Source organism: Paramormyrops kingsleyae, chromosome 23, assembly GCF_048594095.1.
Source record: "Paramormyrops kingsleyae isolate MSU_618 chromosome 23, PKINGS_0.4, whole genome shotgun sequence".
NCBI classification, from domain to species: Eukaryota; Metazoa; Chordata; class Actinopteri; order Osteoglossiformes; family Mormyridae; genus Paramormyrops; species Paramormyrops kingsleyae.
Window position 1 is genome coordinate 11,333,503 of NC_132819.1, and position 16,072 is coordinate 11,349,574.

The window sequence follows — 16,072 nt, forward strand, 5'->3', positions numbered from 1 at the left end:
CAGTTAAAAACTACACACACCCAAGACACCCCAGTGCCAGGTCTGTAAATGAAAGACCCATCTCTGGCTCGAACACTGCTTGAGCCCTCAGGGATGTTACACACAATTACACAATGTGAGGGGAGGATAGATTTGTGCATTTTTCTTAGACAATGTCTGGGTTAAGAGTCAAAAATGAACAGGATGACCCGGCAATGGCAGGCTGATAGGGCAAGGTCTCTCCGGCTGTAGTTACCACATGTGTGGCACTCCACCAATTCTGGCTGCACCTAAGCTCTCCACATAACGCTCGAGTCTGGCTGAAGTCTTGCAGCGCAGATAGGTGCGACCAGTTCTCAGTCAGAAATGGATATAGGGTCCACCCACCTGCTGGCGTCTGCTGCATATAAGCCACACCAACCATCCGGAACTATTTTGCTTCCTGCACTCGCAGCAACGGTATTCCTGGCAATTTCACAAGCACAAAAATCACACCACCTCGGAAATCCCTATTGTCATTTTGAAAAAACTCCCATATTCAGCACTCCACCGATGACTACAAATTCCGATTTTCCTGTTTCCCCCTGTCATTATCATCAGCCGTCCCAGTCATTACAAGGTAATCCATATGCACAAGGCAAAGTTACCCCATGCTACCGCTGTAATATAAATTAATAACAAACAGTATATGATTGTATGAATACAACATTTGTTACTAGTGTATATTAAAGTTGCTAAGGTATGCTAGGATATTCTGGCATACTTACATGCTACTTATGAATGTTCAATGAATTCATTATAAAGGCATTACGAAGGTGCAGTTACTGTAATGTAAAATGCTACCCATCATGTCACGTTTTGCTCCAGCTTTTATAGAACAGCCTGTGACCTTCCACTGGCAGACTCTCCACAGTTTTTCCTAGGATACTGATTTGCATCACACTTTAAACTTAACACTGAATTATTTGACAGTATGTTTATTTGCAGTAAAGACACGCTGGGATGAAAGCAGTGTGAAATTTGTGAAAAGGACTAACTGCAAGCTTACTTTCGCATGGCTTAATGGACGTGATGGACATGTACTCATATTCCTCAAGAATCCCACCTCACTTCTCACCTTACTGGTTCTTGTTACGCAATCATGGAAAATTTTAAGGTTGGGCTTAAAAGGAAAACCACAGCCTCCTGTTTTTAGTTCACTGGGGAGTCCAGGTCAAAAAAAAGGTCTACAATGAGAAGGTTCATCTGTACATGTCTGCACAAACTCTGTAAATATACATTTAAGAAATTTGTTAACAAAACAGGGCTGAAATGCTTAACACATCTGACCTCATGCAATCCATCAATTGTTTCTTGCTTGCTTAATAACTGGGCACTTTTAATTAGATAAAGATTGTGTGTGCACTGTCAAGAATTTGTGTTGATATTTTTATAGCCAGTGAACTCCAGTTCCACTTAAAACTGTTATTTTTATATTTTATGGTCTGAAACAAATGTTCTGATCTTTTCTATTGTGAAACATTGTTTACACAAGCAATCAGTATGGAGTGAAGTATTATTCTCCGAGTATAACTGGATAAAAAGGTAATTTTTATCACGCCTTGGTTTGAGAGCAGCACACAGCAAGAATGCAAAGCTCTGCAGAGGCGTGGGTGGTCAGCGAAACACACAAGCAGACAGACTGCCCAATCTCCAGAACATTTATATAAAACAATGTAGGTTCAGGGCCAGCAAGATCATGAAGGATCCCAGTCACCCAAACAATGGCCTCTCAACATTTATACTATAGTATTAAAATAAATATCCTTATTACCAGGATTGTAACAAAAGACTGTCCATCTACCTTTGTGGGCCAGGAGGAAAAATATGTTTGGGGGTGCTGAAAGCAGGAGGAATTCAGGAACTGCCGAAACGTATTTGTAATGTCTAGGAGTGGAGCAGGGTGTTCACTTGGAGGAGGAGCTTGAAGAGCACTATATCTGACAGCAGACTGTACTCACAGTTTTGCAGTTGCTACTTCTGGCCACTGCCAGATCGTCCCTGCTGGCTCATTTGGAAAAAGATCTTCACTGAGGAGACCAGGTATGCTCATATTCACATAACTGATCATGGGCATGATCACTGTGCTGGGGGAAGCTGTTTGCTGCCGTCTTTTCTTTACCACAGAACGTTTACATTTACTTAGAAGGAGCAAACTAACTAATTTCACATTACAAGTTTTCTTTGTTCTGTAAGGAATACATTAAGTGAAATATACAAATTTATAGGTGGAGTATGGCTCACAAAAAAATTAAACTAGACTTTACTAAAACTTATGACTTATGTTTTCTTGGCATCTCCCTCCAAGTGTTGAATGGGGTTAAATATATGTTGCTTTTGTGTAATACAAACTATATATAACACTGGTTTTGGTCTGAGATCATGCAATTTTAATGAGAAAAACAAATAACAAACTAGGTCTGTTAACTATCATTTTTATGTATTCAATAGTCAAATATTTTAAAAGAATTATCAGAAACATGTATCTAATTTACATTAGTCCACATACAGCCAATCATCAGTCAATGCAACATATTGTTTGGAACTATTTATTTCTGAATTCAGTACAACCTTCAGTATACGTTTTTAAAAACAATAAAGAAATGATTGTGATCACACATGTTATTTCCGTTCATTTGTTTGACCAAGTTGAGTGATCAGGGAGCTCAGCGCCTGTGGGTCCTGATAGGTAGCTATTTCAGCAATGTGTGGAATTCCTCTCCTTCCTGTGTTTTGTTAGAAGCATCAAACATTTCAGTGGGATTTTTTTATCTTTAGAGAAAGCAAGAATTTTCAAATTGTTTGGCATCTAACTTCAAACCGTATTTGGCTTCTGGAACGACTCACAGGATTTTATTTGGGTACTAGGTCAGAATCTGTTTTTAATGACACTGAGAAGGAACAAAAACAAAAAAAGAAAACAGTTTCTGCATTTGCATTAGGAAATATAAAAAATGTTGTCAGGTTGTGGAAACGTTTACAGTGGAAAGGGAGAAGAAAAAACAGTGAAAATAAGCATAATTAATTGCTCCTTACCTGATATAGTCAATAATAATTAAAAATGACAAAAATATCAACGTGCATAGATTAGTATCGTTTCCGCCTTTAATGGTAGATCTTCTGATCAATTCAATGGATTGTGATAGATAATATAATGTAATGGTTTTTAATTGAAGTCTTCAGTTCATTTTTATATTGCACGTTTCATAAGAGTTGCCCCAAGGTACTTGAGAAGGGATGTATGGCAATTTAGTATTACATCATTTATACAGAATAGTACATAAAAAAGAAAAAGCCAGTAGGGGACAATAGAAGGCATAAGAAAATAGAGGAGATAAACCAGAAACTCCCAATTAGGGAGAAAAAACACTTCAGGGGTCCAAGGTCAACTGGCTGCCCAACTCGGGCATGATAACAGTATAGAAAACAGAGAAAATGGGCTTGCTGTAATAAAAGCAGCGTACATGCTCAAAGCGCATTAGTGAGTCAGGCTTGCGAGCAGGTCTGTGTGAGTCGGCAGATCGTAGGCTGCACCCACAAATTCACAGCTCTTAAGTCGCAGCCTACAAGTCATGCTTCCACGGGAGTGAACCAGGACTCCAACCAGTACAGGAGAAATGGGGGACGGCAGGCAGGGGGGCATGTTCTGGTTGAAAGAGGTCAGCTTTTGTTGAAATAAAGAAGATAATTAGTTCCTGAATTTTTACCCTATACTTATAATAATTGCAGACATGGCAGATTTGAACTGGAATAAAATGACGGACTTTTCCAGTTACATCACATCCCCCAGGGTAAAACTAATCCCATCTGACCTCTGGCCTTATCAGATACTGGCCCAGCCCCTCCCCAGAAACGTTCAGTCAAACAAATCATCTAGCTAAAAAGATTAATTTATGAGCCACTCCCTAACATTTAAACAATTAGCAAGTAGAAGTGTGTGGAGCCTGTAGAAGGGTGTTGTGCAAGTGCCTAAATGGCATAAATTTGGGGGGTTGTAACCCCCGAGTAAAACCAGCCAATGCATCCCCTAAATGGATGGAGATCTCTACCCACCTAATGTTCAACCCATACTCAGTTTTGCCCTTGGTGTTGTGTACATATTTTTGGTAAAGGAGGCACCTGCTGATGATGGATTTACAATAGTGGCTACAAATAACAAGCAAACAAATCAGAAAATTCCATATAAAAGATAATTACATACCATCTGACATACAGTACTGACATACCATCTTATGTTAGGAATTTACCAGACAAACCACAGCCAAGCACACAATAAAACAAGAACTATACATGCAAGCATATTTTTTTTTATAACTGAAAGATAACAATGCAATGCAGTGACAAATATAATTTGATTATTTTACTTATACTGTAAGGTTACCTTTGTTGTTAATATTTTTGTTGTTGTTGTTAATTGCAGATTTTGTTGGAGAACAAAACGACCAGGAAAAGCAATCAAGGAAATACAGCAAAATTTATTTAGTAAATTTAAGTAATAATCACAATGAACTGAGGAGATGGCTGTAATGTAGGATACTACTAGACTTCAATGATTTAAACATACACAAAAAGCTTGAAATCAATTAGAATATATTTTTATCCGCACATTAAAAAAAAATACCCAAAGAAACTTTGTTGCTTAATTTGAATGAAATGATGTCTGTTATTAGTGAAAAGTTGGATGAAAAGAATATCGACCTGGAAAAACAGGTGACAGCGGGAGTTAATGGAGATGCCCTCCCTAAAACAATTGCGAAGAAGGCAGCAAAAATGTCAAGTGCAGAAGTAAGCAAAATTGGAAAATTTAAAGGTTTAAGAAGGAACATCACTGCCGAAGACCTATTCAAATCTCAAATCATTGACAAGAAGGTGCTCGATGATCTGAATGCTGGGAAAATCACTGTCGATCATGTCAGTGAATTGGACTCTGTGCGGAAATACCTGCAGGGAACAAATTGCATTGCAGGCGTGTTTGTTCAAGCCACAAAACAGGTCATGAGCATCTATGAGGCAAAGTGCAAAAGCCTCCTCACTCCTGGGACTTCTCTGGTGCTCCTGGAAGCACAAGCTGCCACAGGGTTCATAATCGACCCAGTGAAGAACAGGAAGCTCTCCGTAGAAGAGGGTGTAGATGCAAGGGTGGTTGGCTCAGAATTAAAGAGCAAGCTGCTGTCTGCAGAGCGAGCAGTGACAGGCTATACTGATCCCTACACGGAGAACACAATTTCCCTGTTTCAGGCCATGAAGAAGGATCTGATCGTCAAGGACCATGGCATTCGGCTCCTGGAAGCACAGATCGCCACTGGTGGCATCATTGACCCAGTGAACAGTCATCGAATTCCGGTACAAGTGGCGTACGAGCGAGAGTATTTTGATGAGGAAATGAATCTGATCCTTTCTGACCCCAGCGATGACACTAAAGGCTTTTTTGACCCCAACACGCAAGAGAACCTCACCTATTTGCAGTTGTTGGACCGATGTGTGCGAGATCCAGTAACTGGCCTTAGCTTGCTTGTTGTTGTAAAGAAAGGAGAACAGTACTTCTTCGTTGATGAGAAAACCAAGAGCATTCTGAAATCCACCACCACTACCAAAGCAGGGGGTCACTTTTCAGGAAAAGAAGTGTCTCTTTGGGAGCTACTGTATTCCCAGTATGTAGTTGAAGAGAAAAGGAGGGAAATAGTCGAGCAATTCAAATCTGGGGTAATTACAATTGAGCAGTTTACAGCGCTGCTCCTGCAAATAATTACAGAGAAGACAACAGTTACACAGACAGTAACAACTACAACAGTGAAGGAGGCAAGCAAAAATGGAAAATTTAAAGGTTTAAGAAGGAACCTCACTGCCCAAGATCTATTCAAATCTCAAATCATTGACAAGAAGATGCTTGATGATCTGAATGCTGGGAAAATCACTGTCGATCATGTCAGTAAATTGGACTTTGTGCAGAAATACCTGCAGGGAACAAATTGCATTGCAGGTGTGTTTGTTCAGGCCACAAAACAGGTCATGAGCATCTATGAGGCAAAGTGCAAAAGCCTCCTCACTCCTGGGACTTCTCTGGTGCTCCTGGAAGCACAAGCTGCCACAGGGTTCTTAATCGACCCAGTGAAGAACAGGAAGCTCTCCGTAGAAGAGGGTGTAGATGCAAGGGTGGTTGGCTCAGAATTAAAGAACAAGCTGCTATCTGCAGAGCAAGCGGTGACAGGCTACACTGATCCCTACACGGGGAACACGATTTCCCTGTTCCAGGCCATGAAGAAGGATCTGATCGTCAAGGACCATGGCATTCGGCTCCTGGAAGCACAGATCGCCACTGGTGGCATCATTGACCCGGTGAACAGTCATCGAATTCCGGTACAAGTGGCGTATGAGCGAGAGTATTTTGATGAGGAAATGAATCTGATCCTTTCTGACCCCAGCGATGACACTAAAGGCTTTTTTGACCCCAACACTCAGGAGAACCTCACCTATTTGCAGTTGTTGGACCGATGTGTACGAGACCCAGTAACTGGCCTTAGCTTGCTTGTTGTTGTAAAGAAAGGAGAACAGTACTTCTTCGTTGATGAGAAAACCAAGAGCATTCTGAAATCCACCACCACTACCAAAGCAGGGGGTCACTTTTCAGGAAAAGAAGTGTCTCTTTGGGAGCTGCTGTATTCCCAGTATGTAGTTGAAGAGAAAAGGAGGGAACTAGTCGAGCATTTCAAATCTGGGGTAATTACAATTGAGCAGTTTACAGCGCTGCTCCTGCAAATAATTACAGAGAAGACAACAGTTACACAGACAGTAACAACTACAACAGCTAAGGAAGGAAGCAAAATTGGAAAATTTAAAGGTTTAAGAAGGAACATCACTGCCGAAGACCTATTCAAATCTCAAATCATTGACAAGAAGGTGCTCGATGATCTGAATGCTGGGAAAATCACTGTCAATCATGTCAGTGAATTGGACTCTGTGCGGAAATACCTGCAGGGAACAAATTGCATTGCAGGTGTGTTTGTTCAGGCCACGAAACAGGTCATGAGCATCTATGAGGCAAAGTGCAAAAGCCTGCTCACTCCTGGGACTTCTCTGGTGCTCCTGGAAGCACAAGCTGCCACAGGGTTCATAATCGACCCAGTGAAGAACAGGAAGCTCTCCGTAGAAGAGGGTGTAGATGCAAGGGTGGTTGGCTCAGAATTAAAGAGCAAGCTGCTGTCTGCAGAGCGAGCAGTGACAGGCTATACTGATCCCTACACGGAGAACACAATTTCCCTGTTTCAGGCCATGAAGAAGGATCTGATCGTCAAGGACCATGGCATTCGGCTCCTGGAAGCACAGATCGCCACTGGTGGCATCATTGACCCAGTGAACAGTCATCGAATTCCGGTACAAGTGGCGTACGAGCGAGAGTATTTTGATGAGGAAATGAATCTGATCCTTTCTGACCCCAGCGATGACACTAAAGGCTTTTTTGACCCCAACACGCAAGAGAACCTCACCTATTTGCAGTTGTTGGACCGATGTGTGCGAGATCCAGTAACTGGCCTTAGCTTGCTTGTTGTTGTAAAGAAAGGAGAACAGTACTTCTTCGTTGATGAGAAAACCAAGAGCATTCTGAAATCCACCACCACTACCAAAGCAGGGGGTCACTTTTCAGGAAAAGAAGTGTCTCTTTGGGAGCTACTGTATTCCCAGTATGTAGTTGAAGAGAAAAGGAGGGAAATAGTCGAGCAATTCAAATCTGGGGTAATTACAATTGAGCAGTTTACAGCGCTGCTCCTGCAAATAATTACAGAGAAGACAACAGTTACACAGACAGTAACAACTACAACAGTGAAGGAGGCAAGCAAAAATGGAAAATTTAAAGGTTTAAGAAGGAACCTCACTGCCCAAGATCTATTCAAATCTCAAATCATTGACAAGAAGATGCTTGATGATCTGAATGCTGGGAAAATCACTGTCGATCATGTCAGTAAATTGGACTTTGTGCAGAAATACCTGCAGGGAACAAATTGCATTGCAGGTGTGTTTGTTCAGGCCACAAAACAGGTCATGAGCATCTATGAGGCAAAGTGCAAAAGCCTCCTCACTCCTGGGACTTCTCTGGTGCTCCTGGAAGCACAAGCTGCCACAGGGTTCTTAATCGACCCAGTGAAGAACAGGAAGCTCTCCGTAGAAGAGGGTGTAGATGCAAGGGTGGTTGGCTCAGAATTAAAGAACAAGCTGCTATCTGCAGAGCAAGCGGTGACAGGCTACACTGATCCCTACACGGGGAACACGATTTCCCTGTTCCAGGCCATGAAGAAGGATCTGATCGTCAAGGACCATGGCATTCGGCTCCTGGAAGCACAGATCGCCACTGGTGGCATCATTGACCCGGTGAACAGTCATCGAATTCCGGTACAAGTGGCGTATGAGCGAGAGTATTTTGATGAGGAAATGAATCTGATCCTTTCTGACCCCAGCGATGACACTAAAGGCTTTTTTGACCCCAACACTCAGGAGAACCTCACCTATTTGCAGTTGTTGGACCGATGTGTACGAGACCCAGTAACTGGCCTTAGCTTGCTTGTTGTTGTAAAGAAAGGAGAACAGTACTTCTTCGTTGATGAGAAAACCAAGAGCATTCTGAAATCCACCACCACTACCAAAGCAGGGGGTCACTTTTCAGGAAAAGAAGTGTCTCTTTGGGAGCTGCTGTATTCCCAGTATGTAGTTGAAGAGAAAAGGAGGGAACTAGTCGAGCATTTCAAATCTGGGGTAATTACAATTGAGCAGTTTACAGCGCTGCTCCTGCAAATAATTACAGAGAAGACAACAGTTACACAGACAGTAACAACTACAACAGCTAAGGAAGGAAGCAAAATTGGAAAATTTAAAGGTTTAAGAAGGAACATCACTGCCGAAGACCTATTCAAATCTCAAATCATTGACAAGAAGGTGCTCGATGATCTGAATGCTGGGAAAATCACTGTCAATCATGTCAGTGAATTGGACTCTGTGCGGAAATACCTGCAGGGAACAAATTGCATTGCAGGTGTGTTTGTTCAGGCCACGAAACAGGTCATGAGCATCTATGAGGCAAAGTGCAAAAGCCTCCTCACTCCTGGGACTTCTCTGGTGCTCCTGGAAGCACAAGCTGCCACAGGGTTCATAATCGACCCAGTGAAGAACAGGAAGCTCTCCGTAGAAGAGGGTGTAGATGCAAGGGTGGTTGGCTCAGAATTAAAGAGCAAGCTGCTGTCTGCAGAGCGAGCAGTGACAGGCTATACTGATCCCTACACGGGGAACACAATTTCCCTGTTTCAGGCCATGAAGAAGGATCTGATCGTCAAGGACCATGGCATTCGGCTCCTGGAAGCACAGATCGCCACTGGTGGCATCATTGACCCAGTGAACAGTCATCGAATTCCGGTACAAGTGGCGTACGAGCGAGAGTATTTTGATGAGGAAATGAATCTGATCCTTTCTGACCCCAGCGATGACACTAAAGGCTTTTTTGACCCCAACACGCAAGAGAACCTCACCTATTTGCAGTTGTTGGACCGATGTGTGCGAGATCCAGTAACTGGCCTTAGCTTGCTTGTTGTTGTAAAGAAAGGAGAACAGTACTTCTTCGTTGATGAGAAAACCAAGAGCATTCTGAAATCCACCACCACTACCAAAGCAGGGGGTCACTTTTCAGGAAAAGAAGTGTCTCTTTGGGAGCTGCTGTATTCCCAGTATGTAGTTGAAGAGAAAAGGAGGGAACTAGTTGAGCAGTACAAATCTGGGGTAATTACAATTGAGCAGTTTACAGCGCTGCTCCTGCAAATAATTAGAGAGAAGACAACAGTTACACAGACGGTAACAACTACAACAGTGAAGGAGGCAAGCAAAAATGGAAAATTTAAAGGTTTAAGAAGGAACCTCACTGCCCAAGATCTATTCAAATCTCAAATCATTGACAAGAAGATGCTCGATGATCTGAATGCTGGGAAAATCACTGTCGATCATGTCAGTAAATTGGACTCTGTGCAGAAATACCTGCAGGGAACAAATTGCATTGCAGGCGTGTTTGTTCAGGCCACAAAACAGGTCATGAGCATCTATGAGGCAAAGTGCAAAAGCCTCCTCACTCCTGGGACTTCTCTGGTGCTCCTGGAAGCACAAGCTGCCACAGGGTTCATAATCGACCCAGTGAAGAACAGGAAGCTCTCCGTAGAAGAGGGTGTAGATGCAAGGGTGGTTGGCTCAGAATTAAAGAACAAGCTGCTATCTGCAGAGCAAGCGGTGACAGGCTACACTGATCCCTACACGGGGAACACGATTTCCCTGTTCCAGGCCATGAAGAAGGATCTGATCGTCAAGGACCATGGCATTCGGCTCCTGGAAGCACAGATCGCCACTGGTGGCATCATTGACCCGGTGAACAGTCATCGAATTCCGGTACAAGTGGCGTATGAGCGAGAGTATTTTGATGAGGAAATGAATCTGATCCTTTCTGACCCCAGCGATGACACTAATTGCTTTTTTGACCCCAACACTCAAGAGAACCTCACCTATTTGCAGTTGTTGGACCGATGTGTGCGAGATCCAGTAACTGGCCTTAGCTTGCTTGTTGTTGTAAAGAAAGGAGAACAGTACTTCTTCGTTGATGAGAAAACCAAGAGCATTCTGAAATCCACCACCACTACCAAAGCAGGGGGTCACTTTTCAGGAAAAGAAGTGTCTCTTTGGGAGCTGCTGTATTCCCAGTATGTAGTTGAAGAGAAAAGGAGGGAACTAGTTGAGCAGTACAAATCTGGGGTAATTACAATTGAGCAGTTTACAGCGCTGCTCCTGCAAATAATTAGAGAGAAGACAACAGTTACACAGACGGTAACAACTACAACAGTGAAGGAGGCAAGCAAAAATGGAAAATTTAAAGGTTTAAGAAGGAACCTCACTGCCCAAGATCTATTCAAATCTCAAATCATTGACAAGAAGATGCTCGATGATCTGAATGCTGGGAAAATCACTGTCGATCATGTCAGTAAATTGGACTCTGTGCAGAAATACCTGCAGGGAACAAATTGCATTGCAGGCGTGTTTGTTCAGGCCACAAAACAGGTCATGAGCATCTATGAGGCAAAGTGCAAAAGCCTCCTCACTCCTGGGACTTCTCTGGTGCTCCTGGAAGCACAAGCTGCCACAGGGTTCATAATCGACCCAGTGAAGAACAGGAAGCTCTCCGTAGAAGAGGGTGTAGATGCAAGGGTGGTTGGCTCAGAATTAAAGAACATGCTGCTATCTGCAGAGCAAGCGGTGACAGGCTACACTGATCCCTACACGGGGAACACGATTTCCCTGTTCCAGGCCATGAAGAAGGATCTGATCGTCAAGGACCATGGCATTCGGCTCCTGGAAGCACAGATCGCCACTGGTGGCATCATTGACCCGGTGAACAGTCATCGAATTCCGGTACAAGTGGCGTATGAGCGAGAGTATTTTGATGAGGAAATGAATCTGATCCTTTCTGACCCCAGCGATGACACTAATTGCTTTTTTGACCCCAACACTCAAGAGAACCTCACCTATTTGCAGTTGTTGGACCGATGTGTGCGAGATCCAGTAACTGGCCTTAGCTTGCTTGTTGTTGTAAAGAAAGGAGAACAGTACTTCTTCGTTGATGAGAAAACCAAGAGCATTCTGAAATCCACCACCACTACCAAAGCAGGGGGTCACTTTTCAGGAAAAGAAGTGTCTCTTTGGGAGCTGCTGTATTCCCAGTATGTAGTTGAAGAGAAAAGGAGGGAACTAGTTGAGCAGTACAAATCTGGGGTAATTACAATTGAGCAGTTTACAGTGCTGCTTCTGCAAATAATTACAGAGAAGACAACAGTTTCACAGACGGTAACAACTACAACAGCTAAGGAAGGAAGCAAAATTGGAAAATTTAAAGGTTTAAGAAGGAACATCACTGCCGAAGACCTATTCAAATCTGAAATCATTGACAAAAAGTTGCTCGATGATCTGAATGCTGGGAAAATCACTGTCGATCAAGTTAGTGAAATGGACTCTGTGCGGAAATACCTGCAGGGAACAAATTGCATTGCAGGTGTGTTTGTTCAGGGCACAAAACAGGTCATGAGCATCTATGAGGCAAAGTGCAAAAGCCTCCTCACTCCTGGGACTTCTCTGGTGCTCCTGGAAGCACAAGCTGCCACAGGGTTCATAATCGACCCAGTGAAGAACAGGAAGCTCTCCGTAGAAGAGGGTGTAGATGCAAGGGTGGTTGGCTCAGAATTAAAGAGCAAGCTGCTATCTGCAGAGCGAGCAGTGACAGGCTACACTGATCCCTACACGGGGAACACAATTTCCCTGTTCCAGGCCATGAAGAAGGATCTGATCGTCAAGGATCATGGCATTCGGCTCCTGGAAGCACAGATCGCCACTGGTGGCATAATTGACCCAGTGAACAGTCATCGAATTCCGGTACAAGTGGCGTATGAGCGAGAGTATTTTGATGAGGAAATGAATCTGATCCTTTCTGACCCCAGCGATGACACTAAAGGCTTTTTTGACCCCAACACTCAGGAGAACCTCACCTATTTGCAATTAATAGACCGATGTGTGAGGGATCCAGAAACTGGCCTTTTTTTACTGCCTTTAAGGAAGTGAATTATTATTTGTTAATATTAGTATTGGCCCCAAATGAAGTGTCTCTTGTAACACTTTTAAACCTAATCTAAAAAGAAAATCATTTGTCCTTATTGGAATTATTATACAATACAGACTGTCACCGACCTATGTGACTTACGACCACTTGCACATATAACTGACATTTTAAAAAATATATGTAAAATATAATAGATCTATGTATATCGGCAGGGAACAAACTATATATAAAAAATTTTCAGGTGGCTGTACGCCTGGCAGTGCTATTCTTAGGCCATATACTGTAGTTTTCTGTGGCAACTATCACACAATATGCGCTGCGCACTGTACGATAGTTGCCACAGAAAAGTACAGTGTGTGGTATAATTGATAAATTGCAAGTGTAATGACCAACGAGACAATTTTACAAAATGTGTAAAACGTCTGTCAAGTGTGTGAAATATCTGTTGGCTTCAGCCAGTAGAAGGTTAAGTGCAGTCCTGGCTGAATATGAGACGAGACAAGATAAGATGAGGCTTTCTTGATCTCACACCAGGGAAATTTACTTGTTACAACAGCCTATAGCTAAAAAAGCAATAGAAAAAAACAGACCAAAATTTACTATTACAAATAGAAATGCAATGTACAGGAGATTATGACTTTTGTTTTCTTACACCATTTCCATTAGATTAAATAAACACAATATTTTTCATACTTTTTAATTACAAAATTACTATATATGTTGCATAAAACTTTTTTGAAGCCTAAGAAATTGAAGCCTAGAAATTGAAGCTTAGAAATTGGTACACTGTACTGTATATACCAATTCCCTGTCTGTGAGGATGGTGCCCAGTCATAAGTCAGAAAGACTCTACAGTACAATATTTGCCAAATCTGATCATTACAACATAATTTACAAGCTGATGCTTTTAATAGTTTTTAGCTTCAATTAGCCTGGGATGGGAATAATGTTTTGGTTTTTGAACATTTGTTTTATTACTGGTTTTCTGGAAAAAAAAAAGTTTTTTTTTTTAACCTAAATATAGGGCATTTTTTTCTGCTCTTGTCTTCGCTCTTCAATTAAGTTCAGCTCATATTCTGTTAATTTTTTTTATTATTTGTTCATTTTTGTGAACGAATGGTGTATATACCCTGCAATGGGTTGGTGCCCTGTCCCGCATCATTCCCTGCCTTATGCCTGTAGCCTCCAGGACAGGCTCCAGACCCAGTACGACCCTGAATAGGATAAGCAGGGACAGAAAAATGTATGGGTGAATCATTATAATGTTATTATTATTTACTTCTTTACTATAACAATACTAATCAAAGTGGATGCTTAGTTGGTTGATTTTACTGGTAATTAATTTATGGCAATGAAAAGCAAATGGCCTGATGCCTGCAGGGTTTGTCATTGATTTCTGCCACTTACCCTGTTCTTCCCCAGTTTTTGTCTCTTCCCGTATTTTGTGCTTTTTGCTCTCTAGGTACTCCAGCTTCCTCTAACAGCCTATAGACATGCATTTTATGGGGGTTGGTGTCTCAAGCACGTTCTTTGTTAGACTGGAATGCATCGTGTCTCAATGCTCCCTGACACAGCTTCTCCAGGTTGTCTGCCACCCTACACTGGGCAAGTGGTTACAGAACATGGATAGATGGGAAGAGTTTTACATTGTTACTTGCAGGGTTTCAATGGATAACTGTGACATTTTATTGATGTATCTGTTCACTATTTAGCAATAACACTGGGGGTGGAATCAGGACTGTGTGGTCTAATTACCTTATTGACATTATTCACAATTATACAACAGTTCAATCAGATGTATCTGTATGTATGTTGCTTTACAGGTGTATCTAAAAACATAGTTACATAGTCAAATTTAAATGGTGCAATGTAGTTGGGAATGAGTGACCTGTGTTGCGTTGAAATGTTTGTGCTGCTTGGCAAGTCAACAGTTGGCTGGTGGGAACATTTTTTTTTTTTCGCGGAGGCCTGTACATGGTTAAATGGGAACACTTTACTTGAAAGGACACAAAAACTTAGTAGTGATTCAATTACTACTGAAGTAAAAATCATGAACAAATATACAGGTAGTTGCTACTTGAGATAAAAAATGTGTCATGATTCATTAATGATGAACAAACACAAGTATGAGTATTTCATTGTTACTGTAAGTAATGTTATTCATTACTTGTTCCTTCAGTAGTTGACGAAGTTTTACAGAATTAACAGATATAGTAAAAAGTATAGTAACTGGATGAAATGAAAGATGTATCATGATTCATTAATGATGAACAAATATCAGATCAGTATTTAACTTGTGTTATTCATGACTTTTTCCTTCAGTAGTTCCTTCATTGGTTCACATGGGTTTATAGTAACAAATATAGTAACTGCTTGGGATAAAACATGAGTCACGATTCATTATTGATGATTTAACATGAGATCAGTATGTAACTAGGACTTAGTTTATGGTTAATTAATACATAAGTAATAGTATACTATATTATTTGTGCAGTCAAGTAAAGTGTTGCCATTTAAATAAAAAATCAAGCAAAGTATTATCTGGTGTGGCTTATTAGCATTAATCTATAAATGCCACTCGATGAACTGTTGTATAAAAGCAACAACAACCTCTAAGTCATGCGGTTGTACTCCAATATATCATGGCTGTGATTTGGCCATAGGCACAAGGCAGCACTTATTCTCATGTTATTGCTTAAAGTTAATTAATTGATGAAGTGTGCAGCTTTATAGCTGGTATACATTGTTCTAAAAATAAAATGAACCACGCAAATTAATTGGTTTCATTGTGTATTCTTCCTTTACCAATTTTGTTTGTACAGGCACAGGAAAATACCAAACATATATAACAAAACCATTAACATTGCTTAATGTGACCAGAAAAAAATTATATTTTTCGTTCACATGTGTATTTCACAATATAAAGATTGGGGACGGGTAGGTAAGACTTCTAGACTTGAACATCTCCAACAAACATCTCTAACAAAAGTTAGTGAGAAATAATTGCATAAAAAACTCTGGCATTTATTCAAGAAAATATTAAGAATGGTACACTGAAACACAGAAACTCACATATGACATTTGCAAAAGAACAAAGGATAACTAGCCAAAGCCCCCCCCCCCCCCCCCCCCCGCCACACACTGACACACACATTTATACAATTGTATTTAATGAGTTAGTCCAAACAGGTGAACCCACTGACTGTTTACAATCCATGACAAACTAACAACCAAAGAGCTGAGCTCACAGCCAATTGATTGTGCTGTAGTCACTGTACAGCTCTGGAAAAAAATTGAGAACCACAGCAAAGTTTTCAGTTTCACTCATTTCTCAATTTATGGTTATGTGCCTGCGTAAAATATACTTTTTTTTTTTTGCAAACTCCAGCCTGGCTCTTCCATGCTTCTCATTAATGAAAGGATTCTTCT

At 41.4% G+C, this 16,072-nt stretch overlaps 1 protein-coding gene across 1 annotated transcript; it reads left to right on the forward strand.

The window, feature by feature from the left end:
• The first annotated feature begins 1,954 nt into the window (after positions 1–1,954).
• Positions 1,955–15,420, forward strand: eppk1 (epiplakin 1). Its single transcript, XM_072705582.1, has 2 exons — positions 1,955–2,061; positions 4,439–15,420. The coding sequence occupies exon 2, from the start codon at positions 4,672–4,674 to the stop codon at positions 12,643–12,645; it is 7,974 nt and encodes a 2,657-aa protein (XP_072561683.1). The 5' UTR covers positions 1,955–2,061; positions 4,439–4,671; the 3' UTR covers positions 12,646–15,420.
• The last annotated feature ends 652 nt before the right edge of the window (positions 15,421–16,072 follow it).